This window comes from Phyllobates terribilis, unplaced genomic scaffold (assembly GCF_046119375.1).
Source record: "Phyllobates terribilis strain yellow unplaced genomic scaffold, ASM4611937v1 Scaffold_12__6_contigs__length_324123572, whole genome shotgun sequence".
In the NCBI taxonomy this organism is placed as follows: Eukaryota; Metazoa; Chordata; class Amphibia; order Anura; family Dendrobatidae; genus Phyllobates; species Phyllobates terribilis.
In genome coordinates, this window is record NW_027362772.1 from 8,688,402 (window position 1) to 8,709,690 (window position 21,289).

The 21,289-nt window shown below is 44.2% G+C and overlaps 1 protein-coding gene across 1 annotated transcript; it reads right to left on the reverse strand.

Annotated features, from left to right (window-relative positions):
• Positions 1 to 8,075: 8,075 nt before the first annotated feature.
• On the reverse strand, positions 8,076 to 11,865 carry LOC141171886 (uncharacterized). Its single transcript, XM_073655524.1, has 6 exons — positions 11,719 to 11,865; positions 11,410 to 11,589; positions 11,204 to 11,327; positions 11,023 to 11,120; positions 10,737 to 10,827; positions 8,076 to 8,458 (listed from the first exon to the last, which is right to left on the reverse strand). Exons 1-6 carry the CDS (start codon positions 11,794 to 11,796, stop codon positions 8,217 to 8,219), a joined length of 813 nt encoding a protein of 270 aa, XP_073511625.1. The 5' UTR covers positions 11,797 to 11,865; the 3' UTR covers positions 8,076 to 8,216.
• Positions 11,866 to 21,289: the final 9,424 nt, after the last annotated feature.

Here is a 21,289-nt window from a genome sequence, read left to right on the forward strand (position 1 = left end):
TTATATTGCAGCGCAACTGCAACATTTGGGTGGGTGGCATAGCGCTGCAAACCCAAATAATATTAAGGGGTTAATTACCTCAGGAACACCGTGGAATATTCCTATTCATATAGTTGAACTGAATGACCTTGAGCACAAGAAATCAATATACCCTACACTTGCTCTACTCTACAAGGTCTGGGATAGGGGTAACCATATAATGGAAATAGGAGACTGCATTGAATATACACCTACTAGCTATTGAACCTTTTCTACGCCCGGGTGGCGAGCATTTTTATTGGTATATGGTCTCCCATGCTGGTATGTGCTGCCCCCCTCCTTGTATTTGTGCTGCCCCCATCCTGTCCCCACCATCCAATCCTGGTATGCGTGGCACCCCTCACCCCCAATCCTGGTATACGTGGCAACCCTCACCCCCAATCCTGGTATGTTTGGCACCCCTCACCCCCAATCCTGGTATGCGTGACACCTCTCACCCCCAATCCTAGTATACGTGGCATCCCTCATCCTGGTATGCATGGCACCCTATCCCTCACTCCCAATCCCGGTATGCCTGGCACCCCTCACCCCCAATCCTGGTATGCGTGGCACCCCTCATCCCGGTATGCGTGGCACCCCTCACCCCCAATCCCGGTATGCGTGGCACCCCTCATCCTTATCCTGGTGTGTATGGTATCCCTCATCCTGGTATGCATGGCACCCCATCCCTCATTCCCAATCCCGGTATGCGTGGCACCCCCAATCCCGGTAAGCGTGGCACCCCTCACCCCCAATCCCAGTATGCGTGGCACCCCTCACCCCCAATCCCGATATGCGTGGCACCCCTCACCCCCAATCCCGTTATGCTTGGCACCCCTCACCCCCAATCCTGGTATGCGTGGCACCCCTCATCCCCAATCCCGGCATGCGTGGCACCCCTCATCCCCAATTCCGGCATGCGTGGCACCCCTCATCCCCAATTCCGGCATCCGTGGCACCCCTCATCCCCAATCCCGGCATGCGTGGCACCCCTCATCCCCAATCTCAGCATGCGTGGCACCCCTCATCCTCAATCCTTGTATGTGTGGCTCCCCTCATCCCCAATCTCGGCATGCGTGGCACCCCTCATCCCCAATCCTTGTATGCGTGGCACCCTTCATCCCCAATCCCGGTATGAGTGGCACCCCTCATCCCCAATCCCAGTATGCGTGGCACCCCTCATCCCCAATCCCGGTATGCGTGGCACCCCTCACCCTCAATTCTGGTATGCATGGTCCCCTCACACCCCAATCCTGGTATGTGTGGCACCCCTCACCCCCCAATCCTGGTATGCGTGGTACCCCTCACCCCCCAATCCTGGTATGCGTGGTACCCCTCACCCCCCAATCCTGGTATGCGTGGTACCCCTCACCCCCCAATCCTGGTATGTGTGGCACCCCTCACCCCCCAATCCTGGTATGCGTGGTACCCCTCACCCCCCAATCCTGGTATGTGTGGCACCCCTTACCCCCCCAATCCTGGTATGTGTGGCACCTCTCACCCCCCAATCCTAGTATGCGTGGTACCCCTCACCCCCAATCGTGGTATGTGTGGCACCCCTCACCCCCCAATCCTGGTATGCGTGGTACCCCTCACCCTCCAATCCTGGTATGCATGGTACCCCTCACCCCCAATCCTAGTATGTGTGGTACCCCTCACCCCCAATCCTGGTATGTGTGGTACCCCTCACCCCCCAATCCTGGTATGTGTGGTACCCCTCACCCCCCAATCCTGATATATGCATGGTCCCCTCACCCCACAATCCTGTTATGTGTGGCCCCCTCATCCCTTTCACACTGTACACACATACAAAAAAAATAAACAGTTATACTCACTTTTCTTCTTTGTACTCCAGTTCTGCTGCGTCCTCTTTTGCTGGAGGCCGGGGGAGGAGTGCGGCGCTGGAGCACCGCGCTGTCCGGCGCCATTTTGCTGAAGACACACTGTAAATGTGTCTTCAGTAAAATGGCGCCGGATAGCGCAATGCGCACGCGCTGGTCCGACGCCTTCACTCCTCCCCTGGTCTCCAGCGAAGAGAGGCGCCGCGGCAACGCTCCTCCCGGTCAGGTAAGTATGTAAGTATGGCGCCAGAGATCGCGGTATGCGTTCAGTGTCTGCGCATACCGTGATCTCCAGCACCATATACAGTCATGGCCAAAAGTATTGAGAATGACACCAACATTATATTTTCACATGATCTGCTGGCCTCTGGTTTTTATTAGTGTTTGTCTGATGTTTATATCACATACAGAAATATAATTGCAATCATATTATGAGTACCAAGAGGTTATATTGACAGTTAGAATGAGTTAATGCAGCAAGTCAATATTTGCAGTGTTGCCCCTTCTTCTTCAAGACCTCTGTAATTCTCCCTGGCATGCTCTCAATCAACTTTTGGACCAAATCCTGACTGATAGCAGTCCATTCTTGCATAATCAATGCTTGCATTTTGCCAGAATTTGTTGGTTTTTGTTTGTCCACCCGTCTCTTGATGATTGACCACAACTTCTCAATGGGATTAAGATCTGGGGAGTTTCCAGGCCATGGACCCAAAATCTCTATGTTTTGTTCCATGAGCCATTTAGTTATCACCTTTATGGCAAGGTGCTCCATCATGCTGGAAAAGGCATTGTTGGGCGCCAAACTGCTCTTGGACGGTTGGGAGAAGTTGCTCTTGGAGGACATTCTGGTACCATTCTTTATTCATGGCTGTGTTTTTAGGCAAGACTGTGAGTGAGCCGATTCCCTTGGTTGAGAAGCAGCCCCACACATGAATGGTTTCAGGATGCTTTACAGTTGGCATGAGACAAGACTGGTGGTAGTGCTCACCTCTTCTTCTCCGAATAAGCTGTTTTTCCAGATGTCCCAAACAATCGAAAAGGGGATTCATCAGAGAAAATGACTTTGCCCCAGTCCTCAGCCGTCCACTACCTGTACCTTTTGCAGAATATCAGTCGGTCCCTGATGTTTTTTCTGGAGAGAAGTGGCTTCTTTGCTGCCCTCCTTGAAACCAGCCCTTGCTCAAAGAGTCTCCGCCTCACAGTGCGTGCAGAAGCACTCACACCAGCCTGCTGCCATTCCTGAGCAAGCTCGGCACTGCTGGTAGTCCGATCCCGCAGCTGAAACAGTTTTAAGATACGGTCCTGGCGCTTGCTGGTCTTTCTTGGGCGCCCTGGAGCCTTTTGACAACAATGGAAGCTCTCTCCTTGAAGTTCTTGATGATGCGATAGATTGTTGACTGAGGTGCAATCCTTGTAGCTGCGATACTCTTCCCTGTTAGGCCATTTTTGTGCAGTGCAATGATGGCTGCACGTGTTTCTTTAGAGATAACCATGGTTAACTGAAGAGAAACAATGATACCAAGAACCAGCCTCCTTTTAAAGTGTCCAGTGATGTCATTCTTACTTAATCATGACTGATTGATCGCCAGCCCTGTCCTCATCAACACCCACACCTGTGTTAATGGATCAATCACTAAAACGATGTTAGCTGCTCCTTTTAAGGCAGGACTGCAATGATGTTGAAATGTGTTTTGGGGGTTAAAGTTCATTTTCTGGGCAAATATTGACTTTGCAAGTACAGTAATTGCTGTTAAGCTGATCACTCTTTGACATTCAGGAGTATATGCAAATTGCCATTACAAAAAATGAAGCAGTAAACTTTGGAAAAATTACTATTTGTCTCATTCTCAATACTTTTGGCCATGACTGTACTCCTCTTACCTGTAACGGCTGGATGCGTGCTTCTCTCTGGAGCCAGACTGCGCGTCACGCATGCGCAGTCTATCGAGGCTTCAGACAGAGACACACATCCCGCCTTATATTATAGATATGGTTTAATAATAAATATGCTGAGTCCTATAAATTAGAGGGATTTCGCAGTTGGTTGGATAAAGGTATACTGTATTTTTCGGACTATAAGATGCACCGGACCATAAGACGCACCTAGGTTTTCGAGGAGGAAAATAGAAAAAAAATGTAAGCAAAAAATGTGGTCATGATGCACTGTTATGGGGAAGGGAGTCTGCTGCTGACACTGTTATAGGGGTAATGTCCCCCAATTCTGTTAATATCACCCATCCTGGTATACTGTATATGCCCCCCTTCCTATTATGCGTGACACCCCAATCCCCTATCCTGGTATGCATCAGGGCTGTGGAGTCGGAGTCGGAGACCATTTTAGTGGAGTCAGAATAAAATGGACTCCACTCCTAAAATATATAATAAATTGGGTACAGTAGTAAAATGCAGTTTGTGTGGAATATTTTTTCATAAGAATGTGGAAAAGTTCTGAAATGTCCTATAAATGTCTGTCCTATTCCTGATCTAAAGGTTCGGACTTTTAGCTGAGATGAATCTGTGCTACAGTAAATTCATCACTTAAACATGAGCCATGTATGAGGGAGTCGGAGTCGTGGTCATGGAAATTGAGGAGTCGTAGTCGGAGGTTTGGCTTACCAACTCCACAGCCCTGGTATGCATGGTACCCCTTATCCCTATCCTGGCATGCAAGGCACCCCTCATCCTGGCATGCATAATACCCCTCATCCTCGTATGTATGACACCCTCCATCTTGGTATGCATGACATTCCTCACCCTGGTATGTATGGCACCCCTCCATACTGGTATACATGGCACCCCTCATCCCCATCCTAGTATGAATGGCATCCCTCTTCCTGGTATGCATGGCACTCCTCGTCCTCATCCTGGTATGCATGGCCCCCTCATCCCTATCCTGGCATGCATAGCCCCCCTCATCCCTATCCTCATATGCATGGCACCCCTCATCCCTATCCTCGCGTATGCATGGCACCCATCATCCCTATCCTGGTATGCAAGGCCCACCTCATTCCTATCCTGGTATGCAAGGCCCCCCTCATACCTTTTCCTGGTAAGCGTGGCACCCCTAGTCCCTCTTCCTGGTATGCATGGCACCCCTCGTCCCTCTTCCTGGTATACATGGCACCGCTCACCCCCCTTTCTGGTATGTATGGCACCCCTCAACCCTATCCTGGGATGCATGCCCCCCCCGTATACCTATCCTCCTATGCATGGCATCCCTCATCCCTATCCTGTTATGCATGGCATGCCTCATCCCTATCCTGGCATGCATGGCCCCCCTCATCCCTATCCTCGTATGCATGGCACCCCTCATCCGTATCCTGGTATGCATGGCCCCCATCATCCCTATCCTGGTATGCATGGCATGCCTCATCCCTATCCTGGCATGCATGGCCCCCCTCATCCCTATCCTCGTATGCATGACACCCCTCATCCCTATCCTGGTATGCATGGCCCCCATCATCCCTATCCTGGTATGCATGGCATCCCTCTTCCTGGTATGCATGGCATCCCTCTTCCTGGTATGCATGGCACGCCTCATCCCCATCCTGGTATGCATTGCCCCCCTCATCCCTATCCTGGTATGCATGGTACCCCTCATCCCTATCCTGGTATGCATGGCACCCTTCATCCATATCCTTGTATGCATGGCCCCTCTCATCCCTCTTCCTGGTATGCATGGCCCCGCTCATCCCTCTTCCTGGTAAGCATGGCACCCCTCATCCCTCTTCCTGGTAAGCATGGCACCCCTCATCCCCCTTCTGGTATGCATGGCCCCCTCATCCCTATCCTGGTATGCATGGCACCGCTCATCCGTATCCTGGTATACATGGCACCCTTCATCCCTCTTCCTGGTAAGCATGACACCCCTAGTCCGTCTTCCTGGTATGCATGGCACCCCTGGTATGCATGGCACCCCTCATCCCTCTTCCTGGTATGCATGGCACCCCTCGTCCCTCTTCCTGGTATGCATGGCACCCCTCGTCCCTCTTCCTGGTATGCATGGCACCCCTCATCCCCCTTCCTGGTATGCATGGCACCCCTCATCCCCCTTCTGGTATGCATGGCCCCCTCATCCCTATCCTGGTATGCATGGCATCCCTCATCCTTATCCTGGTATGCATGGCACTCCGAATCCCTGTTGGTATGCAAGGCCCCTCTCATCCCTCTTCCTGGTATGCATGGCACCCGTGCATCCTGTTATGCATGGATGTCACCCCTCATCCCCATCCTAGTATGCATGGCGCCCCTCATCACTATACTGGTATGCATGGCCCCCCCTTAACCCTATTCTGGTATACATGGCACACAGAAGCTGTGACTTCATTCTCCTTAATAGCCGGCACACAGTGTAGCCGCAGCGCGGATACTGCTGCTGAGCGATCGCGTGTGCCCGCTATTAAAGACCATGAATATTCACCCCCATGGGCATGAATAGCCATTTTCATTAGCACCGAGCACAGTGTAGGCAGCAGCAGGCGGCTCCTGCCTCCTGTGCTCCGCTCCTCAACCAGCCAGAGTATTATTTATATGCCACATTCGGACTGTAAGACGCACCCCCTACTTTCCTCCAAAATTTTGAAGGAAAAAAGTGCATCTTATAGTCCGAAAAATACGGTATATACGATATAAAACCTATTGTCTGAAGGGATACTTAAGTGCTTTGATCAATTAAAGGGGGAATTTGGGTTGACACAATTCTATAGATATTTACAGTTTCGGCATTCATTTAATGCACAATCAAAATGGACTCCCTTTTGGGTAAAACATAATACTTTAGTTAAGTTGGTATTAGAGAAGGGAAATACTAAGATTCCTATGTAACATAGGATACCGGACTGATGCTGAATGTCCACGATGTAAAATGGATGCTGCGGGCCTATTACATACGCTATGGGAATGCCGGGAGTCAGGTAAATGCTGGAAAGGAGTTCTGTCTATTATAAAGAGGGAATATAAAGTAGATATTCAACGAGACCCAAAAAATGCCTATTAGGTATATTAGAGGATTATATGGAGTTTGACCCAATTTCAATAGGGATTTCACGTATTTTATTTCAAACTAGGAAACATATTCCACCCAAATGGATTAACGCCTCACCCCCAGAAATTAGTGAACTCAAAAATAGGATAAATAATATCAGATTAGAAAAAGAGGTATATCAAAAATGAAACTCAATTAATAAATTTGAGAAAATATGAGACTTATGGTTGGATACACCTGGAATGCCATCAAGGGGGTTATTGCTGGAGAGACAATTTGACTTATGGAGGAAGGGAGGCATTGACGAGGTCTAATGTTTCATTGTGTATTGGAATTCCTTAACATGTGGTCTGGGTAATATAGCACACCTATATGTGTATAGGATTATAATGTTTATTACAATATTATGCTTATATAAGAGATTTCAAGAATGTGGAATGTTAATTGTAAGATATAGTAACTGCAAGTTATCAGACGGTAATGGGCAAGCTGAAAGGATATATCGGCGAGATGCATGTATGTTATTTTATTATTGTATGTACTGGTTTCTTGTTTTGTAAAAAAAAAAAAATAATGAAAAAAACTCAAAAATTTACTGAATTAAAAAAAAAAGAATAGGAAAAAGGCTTCTACCCTGTGTGGATTCTCTGGTGTCTAATTAAAGCTGATTTAAGGTTAAAACATTTCCCACATTCTGAACATGAGAATGGCTTCTCCCCTGTGTGAGCTCTCTGGTGTCTAACAAGATCTGATTTCTGGTTAAAACATTTCTCACATTCAGAACAGGAAAAAGGCTTCTCCACTGTGTGAGTTCTCTGGTGGTTAATCAAAGCTGATTTATTGTAAAAACATTTCCCACATTCTGAACATGAGAATGGCTTCTCCCCTGTGTGAGCTCTCTGGTGTCTAACAAGATCTGATTTCTGGTTAAAACATTTCTCACATTCAGAACAGGAAAAAGGCTTCTCCCCTGTGTGAGTTCTCTGGTGCTTAACCAAAGCTGATTTATGGTTAAAACATTTCCCACATTCTGAACATGAAAAAGGCTTCTCCTCTGTGTGAGATCTCTGGTGAATAACCAAAACTGATTTACGGTTAAAACATTTCCCACATTCTGGACATGAAAAAGGCTTCTCCCCAGTGTGAGTTCTCTGGTGAATAACCAAAACTGATTTACGGTTAAAACATTTCCCACATTCTGAACATGAAAAAGGCTTCTCCCCGGTGTGAGTTCTCTGGTGTCTAACCAAAACTGAGTTACAGTTAAAACATTTCCCACATTTGGAACACGAAAATCTATTGTCCACTGTGTGTATTTTTTGACTTATAGACTTTTCGAGGGTCAAACTATTTCCATTTTCTGAAAGTGAAAATTACTTCTTTGCTTTAGGAGCAGTTCGTTTTTCAATTCTTATTCTTTTATTTTGACTTTCCTTAGTAGTCGGTAATGAATCAGAAGACAGGACCTGTTTCATAGGATCAGATGACAGATCTCTGATGTGAAGGGATGATGGGATATCTGGAGTAATGGCATTCACTTCAATTGTATCCTGTGGGATCTCAAGATCATCTGATATAAAAATCTCCTGTCCCTCTGATCTCCTGGTACAGTCATCTGTCAAGAAAAAAAAAATATTAATTTTAAATAAAACATCCTTGAAATTTATATTTTTGAACATTTCTACTTAAAATGTCAGTAGAAATGACAACTTATTGACAGAATGACAATTCACAGTCTAATAGAAAACTTCATAGGATGAACCATTGGAGCGGTGTTCAACTGTTTGTGCATTCGGCCTCCAAAATATGGAAAAAGAAGCCACCAAACAATGTTATGTAGATGAAAATGATACCAATAAAAACTACTACTCATCCATAAACCAATCCAGCAATATCCACTCTCCCAAAGTCCGATCTCCCCCTCTCTTTTGAGCCTTACAGTGCGTCCAAACCACATTTATCATCCATGTATTTGGCATTACTATAGTGAGAAGAACCCTCTTCATTTACAGTGTGTGTCTCCTGGAGCACAATCTGGGCACTATGTGTTGGGGAATAAAATGGCCAATGTGCAATTTTTACTCTCCAACATCGACTGCGAGCTAATGTCTAGAAAGTGGCCGTGGAGTCAAAATAGTCACTACTCCTATAGATTAATTCACTGAGGGTTATAATTTCCAAAATGGAGTCACTTTATGGGGATTTCTATTGCTCTGGTTTTCTGCCATTTTGTCATATTAAGGTTTCTACAAATGTTGTGTCCCATCTCCTCTGGGATCTGCAAGATCTGCATTCAAATAGCTAAATGTCGCTCCTTCCCTTCTTACCCTGCCATGTGCCCAGACAGTAGTCTACAACCGTATACAGGGGATTGTCACATTCAAGAGTAGTTGGAAATAATTTGTAAGGTCCATTTTTCTGCTATTATCCTTTGTGAAGAATTCCAAAAGTTATCACCACATAAAGTAACACACGTCAGATTTGAAAAATGGGGCTGATTAGGAACAAAAAACTGTCTGCGGGAAGGGGTTAAATCAGAGTATTTTGGGAACGAACTGTTGTAGTCAAAAATTGTGAGTATAGACAATAACACATCTACTGAAATGATGGAACTGAACAGTCTTCTCAGTAAATAATGAGTAACTAGTGGTGAAACCTCTCTGGGGTAATTAGAGTCTGGGGCTCGGTGGCTCCTCGTCATCTAAACTATCGTAAGGGACAATATTTTCTGTCAGATAAATTTCAAGAAGAAATATTAGAAATGGAAAGAGAACTTTTTATAATACTGCAGACCTGAGGGGTCTTAAATTTAGACCTCGGGTATTGGGAAGAGGTAATGGAGACCTTCTTTTAAAGACTACCAGGGAATTACAGAGTCACATAAGTGAGTCAGGCCGATCCCACCACAATCAAACTATCATAGAGAATGAACCTGTAAAAAAGACAGAATAAAAGATATGTTACATCCCCAACAAGGGAGAGCTCCAACACTAAACCGGAGTTGCGCTCATTTATGGTGGACCATTGGAGGTATGATGAGTCCTGACCAGGAGAGTAGAGAAAGTATTAGTGCCCCCCATTTTAGGAGAGATTGTGCAGTATTCTGAATTCCTAAGGATTGAAAACATAATGTAATTTATGACGTGGAGTGAATCCATGAAACCAGGGCTCGAGCCATGCCACCAGATCTCCTGCAAGCGTTAATAGATGTATATTACAGCCATCAGCCACGCACAGCTTAGAGACATATCATGGCACAAGTGTAATGTTATTTATGTAGTTTATCAAGATCCTGTTTGAAGATAGTTTGAAAAGTCAGAATAAAGGGAAACTCCGTTGTTATTGTACAGAAATTCACACTTGGCCCTCACTGCACATTTAATATTTTCGATCATAAAAGTGAAGTTTGGCCAGAAAGACTGCACCTGGTCTTATAGGGACCATATGAGAACATTCAGCAGCACAGAAGGGAGAGAAGGTAGATTCATCCAATAAGATATCAGGGATCTAGGAAGCCAACAGCATCATTACCCTCCGCTTTCTCTTACAGGCCCATCAGAATATTTTTCTTCAAGTGATTTTCTCACTTGCCAGCACTTTCTACGTACGCTGTCATTTGGCTTTGTAGTTTACAGATCGGGGCAGGTAACGGTCAGCGTCTACTAATCCCAGGGGGTAGGTGGATCCTCCAGGTTGTAAGTTCTATAGAAAAGGTCTTTTACAATTACACAAAGTTATGTGAACATTTTTGGATGGAGGAGAATGTTGTGGTCTAGAGGGAAAATGGTGATCACACGATTGTGATACGGCCGGACTACACCACCGATAAAGCAGCCACAGCCGGTGACTGAGAAGAATCTGTGACTTCCCTGCATTTAGTGGTTACTACTCACCTGGGTAGTCATATGTAGGAATCTCCTCCTTACACCGCTCATCACCCCTCACATATGTCTCTGTAGTATTAATATGTGTCAGATCTTCACCCTGAAACAAATATATAAGTCACAGACAGATGGAGAAGTCACATCTATGATCGGCTCTAATCCTGCCATCTCCACCGTTCTCATTACATAAGTATAAAACATATAATACTGGTGGATAAAACAAGACTGAGCACAAGACCTTCACAGCCGCCTACACATCATAGGGGAGATCTCATGACACCTTCTCTCCATCTACCTGATGATCCTGAGGAACATTGGGATCTTCTTGTTTACAGTCCTGTGGAAGAAGAGGATGGGGACATCTCTCTGGTGTTGTCCTCTTACTGGATAGATCTGGAGGAAACACATACATGGTCTGAATTCATTCTTTACATACAGATAATTATAGGCCGTGTGTATTTAGTCCTGTCTATTACCTGGTGATGTGAGGGGCTGGGGAACCTCCACCATGACGTCCTTGTACAGTTCTTTGTGTCCTTCTAAATAGTCCCACTCCTCCATGGAGAAATAGACGGCGACATCCTGACACCTTATAAGAACCTGACACAACAGTGATACCGTCATCCCCTCGATCCCTCCATAGCGTTACTGTATAATGTCCCAGCATTCCCAGCAGTGTCACCTCTCCAGTCAGCAGCTCAATCATCTTGTAGGTGAGTTCTAGGATCTTCTGGTCATTGATGTCCTCATGTATGAAGGGGTGAGGTGGAGGCCCTGTGATTGGGCTCAGGGGTCTTCCCCATCCCTCAGACACAGGGTCCTGACAGCGTTCACTAGAGGTCTTCTTCACTACTGTGTAATCCTGGTTATGGAGAGACACATTAATAAGTCTCACTGCAGACATTTCCAGAGTCCTCACCTCTCCAGTTCTGTCCATCTGTTATTCCCATAGATAAGAATGATGTAATGTGACGTCATCAGAATCTCTCACCTCTCCAGTAAGCCGGAAGAGGATCTCTAGGGTGAGGTGTAATATCCTCTCCGCCATCTTGTCTCTGTCCATATCCATCCTTGATAGGTGATTCAGAAAAATTCTCTTAATATAGAAGATCTTCACTGAGAGGATCTGATATTGTAGAAACCTGAATGAGAAGAAGATGAGCCGATGTAACATCATAAAGAATTCTGTGTAATAATACAATTACTGGAGACAATAAGGGAAATATATCAGGAGATAGAATGTGTAGATGTTGTGTTCTCTAGTTTTTTATGGACTGGAACATAAGTTGAATTGCTGACTTAGACATCTCCTCCATACTTCCAATCACTGGCTAAGTTGGCCACTGCTTCAGTAAGAATCACCCAGAAACCCAAGCAGCAATGGTATTTTTATTATTTTACAACATTCTGCTTTTGTCCCTGACGTACTAATAAAACCTATATATTTTAGGCCACAGACAACAAGCAGTTTCTTCCTCGGAGTCGGCAGCTGAATACGTTTCTTATAGACTCATCTTCCATAACGCTAATTCTCCTCATATACATTACACATGGCATGAGAAATAACAACTTCATGATGAGGACGACATCTTCATCTTCACTGACTCCATCATCAGCGACCGTCTGTATGAATGTTTCCCGTCTTCCCCAGGTTGTAATCTTTTATCACGTTAGATCTCATTTATAAGAGCGTGTGTGTAAGAACAAGACAGTTATTTGATGCTAATGGCTCCATGTACAGTGTTTTTTTCCTGGATATTATGTTTCTTTTAGCATTTTCCTGTAGGCTTCCATATATTACATGAACAACACCAAAAAAAGAAAAGAAAGTGTTATACTGTATGTGGGGGGATGGTTGTAATGTGGGAACATTATACTGTATGTGGGGGGGATGTTGGTAATGTGGGAATATTATATTGTATGTGGGGGGATGGTGGTAATGTGGGAATATTATATTGTATGTGGGAAGATGGCAGTACTGTGGAAAAATTATATTGTATGTGGGAAGATGGCGGTACTATGAGAACATTATACTGTATGTGGGGGGGTGGTAATGTGGGAATATTATATTGTATGTGGGGGGATGGAAGGGCTGTGAGAACATTATACTGTATGTGGGAAGATGGCGGTACTATGAGAACATTATACTGTATGTGGGGGGGTGGTAATGTGGGAATATTATATTGTATGTGGGGGGATGGAAGGGCTGTGAGAACATTATACTGTATGTGGGGGGGGATGGTGGTAATGTGGGAACATTACACTGTATGTGGGGGGATGGCGGTACTGTGGGAACATTATACGGTGTGGGGAAATAGAGGTACTATGAGAGCATTATATTGAGAGGCTTAATGACCGCAGTGGCTCCTGCGACCGACCCCTACTTCAGCTGGATGTGTGTTCTCGGACTGACATTCAGCTGAAGTGCCACAATACACGCTGCTGACCAATCAGAGGCCAGCAGCTGACATCGGCATGTACGCCATTAGGGGGCGCATGGAAGTAACATCATGCTCTCCTGTCGGTTGCAGCTGAAGTCAGCGGCAGCTCCAGAAAAAAGACACCGAGCGGCGAGGGAGCAGAGAGAAGGTGAGTATAATGTTTTGCTTTCTTTAAATCAGCGAGTACACGGTGCCCTTGGCCATAACACTACATGTACGGACTATGGGCTGTGCATTATACTACATGTACGGACTATGGGCTGTGCATTATACTACATGTATGAGTATGGGTTGTGCATTATACTACATGTATGAGTGTGGGCTGTGCATTATACTACATGGATGGACTATGGGCTGTGCATTATACTACATGGATGAGTATGGGCTGTGCATTATACTACATGTACGGACTATGGGCTGTGCATTATACTACATGGATGAGTATGGGCTGTGCATTATACTACATGTACGGACTATGGGCTGTGCATTATACTACATGGATGAGTATGGGCTGTGCATTATACTACATGTACGGACTATGGGCTGTGCATTATACTACATGTATGAGTATGGGCTGTGCATTATACTACATGTATGGACTATGGGCTGTGCATTATACTACATGGATGAGTATGGGCTGTGCATTATACTACATGTACGGACTATGGGCTGTGCATTATACTACATGGATGAGTATGGGCTGTGCATTATACTACATGTACGGACTATGGGCTGTGCATTATACTACATGTATGAGTATGGGCTGTGCATTATACTACATGTACGGACTATGGGCTGTGCATTATACTACATGTATGAGTATGGGTTGTGCATTATACTACATGTATGAGTGTGGGCTGTGCATTATACTACATGGATGAGTATGGGCTGTGCATTATACTACATGTATGACTATGGGCTGTGCATTATACTACATGTAAGAGTGTGGGCTGTGCATTATACTACATGTATGAGTATGGGCTGTGCATTATACTACATGTATGGACCATGGGCTGTGCATTATACTACATGGATGGACTATGGGCTGTGCATTATACTACATGTATGACTATGGCAAAAAAGAAGCAAGACAAAAATATATCTCATACCCTACCATAATTATATATAAATGTAAAGCAAAGTTGCATAATAAATATAGGGTACTTAGTGAACTATTTTTGATCAAAAAAAGTATACAAGCCATCCCACCAGCGGCAAGGTGACCCCAAATTGGGACGGTACCTATACTGCCTATATTAAAAACCTTACTGTATATCAAAGTTGAAGTAATGCATATAAAAGGGTAGACAAATAGGACCGGGTCCCAACTCCAGACCACCTAGGCCCGTGGTAAGCTACATATATACCAATCAGCTCAACAAAGGGCATGCCACACCCTTAAATTGCACAGAATGCAAACAAGTTAAAAAACCAGACAATGTGAACTGAGGTCTAAGATGGCAGACATACAAGAAACAGAGGCATGTTCACACTAGCAAAAAAGAAGCAAGACAAAAATATATCTCATACCCTACCATAATTATATATAAATGTAAAGCAAAGTTGCATAATAAATATAGGGTACTTAGTGAACTATTTTTGATCAAAAAAAGTATACAAGCCGTCCCACCAGCGGCAAGGTGACCCCAAATTGGGACGGTACCTATACTGCCTATATTAAAAACCTTACTGTATATCAAAGTTGAAGTAATGCATATAAAAGGGTAGACAAATAGGACCGGGTCCCAACTCCAGACCACCCAGGCCCGTGGTAAGCTACATATATACTAATCAGCTCAACAAAGGGCATGCCACACCCTTAAATTGCACAGAATGCAAACAAGTCAAAAAACCAGACAATGTGAACTGAGGTCTAAGATGGCAGACATACAAGAAACAGAGGCATGTTCACACTAGCAAAAAAGAAGCAAGACAAAAATATATCTCATACCCTACCATAATTATATATAAATGTAAAGCAAAGTTGCATAATAAATATAGGGTACTTAGTGAACTATTTTTGATCAAAAAAAGTATACAAGCCATCCCACCAGCGGCAAGGTGACCCCAAATTGGGACGGTACCTATACTGCCTATATTAAAAACCTTACTGTATATCAAAGTTGAAGTAATGCATATAAAAGGGTAGACAAATAGGACCGGGTCCCAACTCCAGACCACCTAGGCCCGTGGTAAGCTACATATATACCAATCAGCTCAACAAAGGGCATGCCACACCCTTAAATTGCACAGAATGCAAACAAGTCAAAAAAACAGACAATGTGAACTGAGGTCTAAGATGGCAGACATACAAGAAACAGAGGCATGTTCACACTAGCAAAAAAGAAGCAAGACAAAAATATATCTCATACCCTACCATAATTATATATAAATGTAAAGCAAAGTTGCATAATAAATATAGGGTACTTAGTGAACTATTTTTGATCAAAAAAAGTATACAAGCCATCCCACCAGCGGCAAGGTGACCCCAAATTGGGACGGTACCTATACTGCCTATATTAAAAACCTTACTGTATATCAAAGTTGAAGTAATGCATATAAAAGGGTAGACAAATAGGACCGGGTCCCAACTCCAGACCACCTAGGCCCGTGGTAAGCTACATATATACCAATCAGCTCAACAAAGGGCATGCCACACCCTTAAATTGCACAGAATGCAAACAAGTCAAAAAACCAGACAATGTGAACTGAGGTCTAAGCAGTGTCACCTCTCCAGTCAGCAGCTCAATCATCTTGTAGGTGAGTTCTAGGATCTTCTGGTCATTGATGTCCTCATGTATGAAGGGGTGAGGTGGAGGCCCTGTGATTGGGCTCAGGGGTCTTCCCCATCCCTCAGACACAGGGTCCTGACAGCGTTCACTAGAGGTCTTCTTCACTACTGTGTAATCCTGGTTATGGAGAGACACATTAATAAGTCTCACTGCAGACATTTCCAGAGTCCTCACCTCTCCAGTTCTGTCCATCTGTTATTCCCATAGATAAGAATGATGTAATGTGACGTCATCAGAATCTCTCACCTCTCCAGTAAGCCGGAAGAGGATCTCTAGGGTGAGGTGTAATATCCTCTCCGCCATCTTGTCTCTGTCCATATCCATCCTTGATAGGTGATTCAGAAAAATTCTCTTAATATAGAAGATCTTCACTGAGAGGATCTGATATTGTAGAAACCTGAATGAGAAGAAGATGAGCCGATGTAACATCATAAAGAATTCTGTGTAATAATACAATTACTGGAGACAATAAGGGAAATATATCAGGAGATAGAATGTGTAGATGTTGTGTTCTCTAGTTTTTTATGGACTGGAACATAAGTTGAATTGCTGACTTAGACATCTCCTCCATACTTCCAATCACTGGCTAAGTTGGCCACTGCTTCAGTAAGAATCACCCAGAAACCCAAGCAGCAATGGTATTTTTATTATTTTACAACATTCTGCTTTTGTCCCTGACGTACTAATAAAACCTATATATTTTAGGCCACAGACAACAAGCAGTTTCTTCCTCGGAGTCGGCAGCTGAATACGTTTCTTATAGACTCATCTTCCATAACGCTAATTCTCCTCATATACATTACACATGGCATGAGAAATAACAACTTCATGATGAGGACGACATCTTCATCTTCACTGACTCCATCATCAGCGACCGTCTGTATGAATGTTTCCCGTCTTCCCCAGGTTGTAATCTTTTATCACGTTAGATCTCATTTATAAGAGCGTGTGTGTAAGAACAAGACAGTTATTTGATGCTAATGGCTCCATGTACAGTGTTTTTTTCCTGGATATTATGTTTCTTTTAGCATTTTCCTGTAGGCTTCCATATATTACATGAACAACACCAAAAAAAGAAAAGAAAGTGTTATACTGTATGTGGGGGGATGGTTGTAATGTGGGAACATTATACTGTATGTGGGGGGGATGTTGGTAATGTGGGAATATTATATTGTATGTGGGGGGATGGTGGTAATGTGGGAATATTATATTGTATGTGGGAAGATGGCAGTACTGTGGAAAAATTATATTGTATGTGGGAAGATGGCGGTACTATGAGAACATTATACTGTATGTGGGGGGGTGGTAATGTGGGAATATTATATTGTATGTGGGGGGATGGAAGGGCTGTGAGAACATTATACTGTATGTGGGAAGATGGCGGTACTATGAGAACATTATACTGTATGTGGGGGGGTGGTAATGTGGGAATATTATATTGTATGTGGGGGGATGGAAGGGCTGTGAGAACATTATACTGTATGTGGGGGGGGATGGTGGTAATGTGGGAACATTACACTGTATGTGAGGGGATGGCGGTACTGTGGGAACATTATACGGTGTGGGGAAATAGAGGTACTATGAGAGCATTATATTGAGAGGCTTAATGACCGCAGTGGCTCCTGCGACCGACCCCTACTTCAGCTGGATGTGTTCTCGGACTGACATTCAGCTGAAGTGCCACAATACACGCTGCTGACCAATCAGAGGCCAGCAGCTGACATCGGCATGTACGCCATTAGGGGGCGCATGGAAGTAACATCATGCTCTCCTGTCGGTTGCAGCTGAAGTCAGCGGCAGCTCCAGAAAAAAGACACCGAGCGGCGAGGGAGCAGAGAGAAGGTGAGTATAATGTTTTGCTTTCTTTAAATCAGCGAGTACACGGTGCCCTTGGCCATAACACTACATGTACGGACTATGGGCTGTGCATTATACTACATGTACGGACTATGGGCTGTGCATTATACTACATGTATGAGTATGGGATGTGCATTATACTACATGTATGAGTGTGGGCTGTGCATTATACTACATGGATGGACTATGGGCTGTGCATTATACTACATGGATGAGTATGGGCTGTGCATTATACTACATGTACGGACTATGGGCTGTGCATTATACTACATGGATGACTATGGGCTGTGCATTATACTACATGTATGAGTATGGGCTGTGCATTATACTACATGTATGGACTATGGGCTGTGCATTATACTACATGGATGAGTATGGGCTGTGCATTATACTACATGTAAGAGTGTGGGCTGTGCATTATACTACATGGATGAGTATGGGCTGTGCATTATACTACATGTAAGAGTGTGGGCTGTGCATTATACTACATGTACGGACTATGGGCTGTGCATTATACTACATGTATGAGTATGGGCTGTGCATTATACTACATGTACGGACTATGGGCTGTGCATTATACTACATGTATGAGTATGGGTTGTGCATTATACTACATGTATGAGTGTGGGCTGTGCATTATACTACATGGATGAGTATGGGCTGTGCATTATACTACATGTACGGACTATGGGCTGTGCATTATACTACATGTATGAGTATGGGCTGTGCATTATACTACATGTAAGAGTGTGGGCTGTGCATTATACTACATGTACGGACTATGGGCTGTGCATTATACTACATGGATGAGTATGGGCTGTGCATTATACTACATGTACGGACTATGGGCTGTGCATTATACTACATGTAAGAGTGTGGGCTGTGCATTATACTACATGTATGAGTATGGGCTGTGCATTATACTACATGTATGGACCATGGGCTGTGCATTATACTACATGGATGGACTATGGGCTGTGCATTATACTACATGTATGACTATGGGCTGTGCATTATACTACATGTATGACTATGGGCTGTGCATTATACTACATGTATGGACTATGGGCTGTGCATTATACTACATGGATGACTATGGACTGTGCATTATACTACATGTATGGACCATGGGCTGTGCATTATACTACATGGATGACTATGGGCTGTGCATTATACTACATGTAAGGACCATTGTACGGACCATAGGCTGTGCATTATGCTACATGTACGGACCATGGGCTGTGCATTATACTACATGTACGGACCATGGGCTGTGCATTATACTACATGTATGACTATGGGCTGTGCATTATACTACATGTATGACTATGGGCTGTGCATTATACTACATGTATGGACTATGGGCTGTGCATTATACTACATGGATGACTATGGACTGTGCATTATACTACATGTATGGACCATGGGCTGTGCATTATACTACATGGATGACTATGGGCTGTGCATTATACTACATGTAAGGACCATTGTACTTACCATAGGCTGTGCATTATACTACATGTATGGACTATGGGCTGTGCATTATACTACATGTATGGACTATGGGCTGTGCATTATACTACATGTACGGACTATGAGGTGTGCATTATACTACAGGGATTGAAGCTTGAAGAGGACAATTTGCATATTCCAGTTGCCTTCTGGGAAAAGCGAAGAGTCTCCTTCAGCTAGAAGATCGTTGGGTACAGCCGGGACCAGCTGCTTGGAAAGCATCGCCAAACCAGGGATTGAAGCTTGAAGAGGACAATTTGCTTATTCCAGGTGCCTTCTGGGAAAAGCGAAGAGTCTCCTTCAGCTAGAAGATCGTTGGGTACAGCCGGGACCAGCTGCTTGGAAAGCATCGCTAAACCGCGCGCCATACGGCGCGCAAATTTGTTTAATTTGTTTATCCTAGGGTATCACAAGAAAGAAGACAGACATCAAGTCAGCAGGGACAAGGAGCAGCATGGCGGATGTGACAACCTACATGGTGAGCTGCAACATGTGCTACATGTTCACAGATCGCAAACAAGAGGGAGAACGACCGATCATAAAGTCCCAAATATCAAGGTATAATGAATAATTTTTATTAATGAACAGGTAATGACAACAAAAGAAATAAAAATATTAAAAACAGGGGCGAATGTCTGGATATAAAGTAATGACAAATTATACATGCGGGAGGCAAGAAATAGAGGGGGGGGTGTGGTATAATGAGTACTAAAAAATGGAGGAAGAAATATATATTTATAAATTTTATAGACTAGTGAATAGTGAATTGAATAAATAGTGAAAAATACAAATAATGTGTATAGAGAAATCGTTATCATACAAACATATATATAATATGTGATGTAAAGGGAGGACAGCAAAAAATGAGCAGTATTATTACATATGTATATTAGTCCAAACCCATAGCAAGGATATCATAATAATATACAATGAGGATTCAAGAAGAGAGTAAAAAAACGTAAAGCAGTAAAAGTGAACAAGAATGTAAGGCAATTGGGATAAAAGATCCTCCAATATAAATAGATATGTACAATGAAGTAGTGGAGAGAAAAAGTCACTTACAATGGTATAGATGCCTCCCGCAAGTCAGACAAACGTCCACCCCGACGCGCGTTTCGGCAGAGTGCCTTCGTCAGGGGGTGGAGATATCGAGGAAGCAGGAAGTTTAAAAAGTAGACCGTAGCCAATGAGAATGGAGAGGTGTGTCAAGGGTGTGTATGGGTAGGCCAATCAGCATGGAGGGGGCGTGGTGTGACGCGACTGAGCCCGAGCGTCCCCGCGTCTCCATGACAACCGCGTCACATGACCCGGAGTCACGAGACACGCGCGCGCACGTGACCCAGAGACCTCAGGACATACAACAGACGCGGTCGGCATGGAGACCACGCAGGACGCCAGAACAGAGCCGCGTACCGCCAGCTCCAGAATGATGGGAGGGGACGTAGGATGGCACGTATGCCGCCGGGCGATCGAGGGTGGCCGGGACCACCGCACCGCGCAGCCAGAAGGGTCACGCAATGGTACGGGGGCCGCGGGCATCCACGGCAGGACGGCGGTGACACATACCATCCACATTAAATATCAATGGTGATATAATACAATGTGAAAAGATGAGTGAGGAAGTAGAGAAAAGGATAGGCGAGTGAAAAACGATGTGAGTATCATAAGGACTCAAGTGTAGAAAGTGAAGCAAGGAGATAGTAGTGAAAGATAAAATAGTGAAAAGAGTGAAATAAATAATAATAAGAAATATGAATAAAAAAAATAAAAAAAAGTATGGTAAAATACAAAAAATATACAGTATGAGTCAGTTATTTTTATCTTAAGTAAAATACACAACATATCTAATAACCACACAAGGTGAATATACAGTGCATGTGCATAAATTAAAACATATGATATAAAGAATAATGTCCGCTCAGGTAAAAAGTCCAAGATGGCCAAAATGGGTGGATAAGAT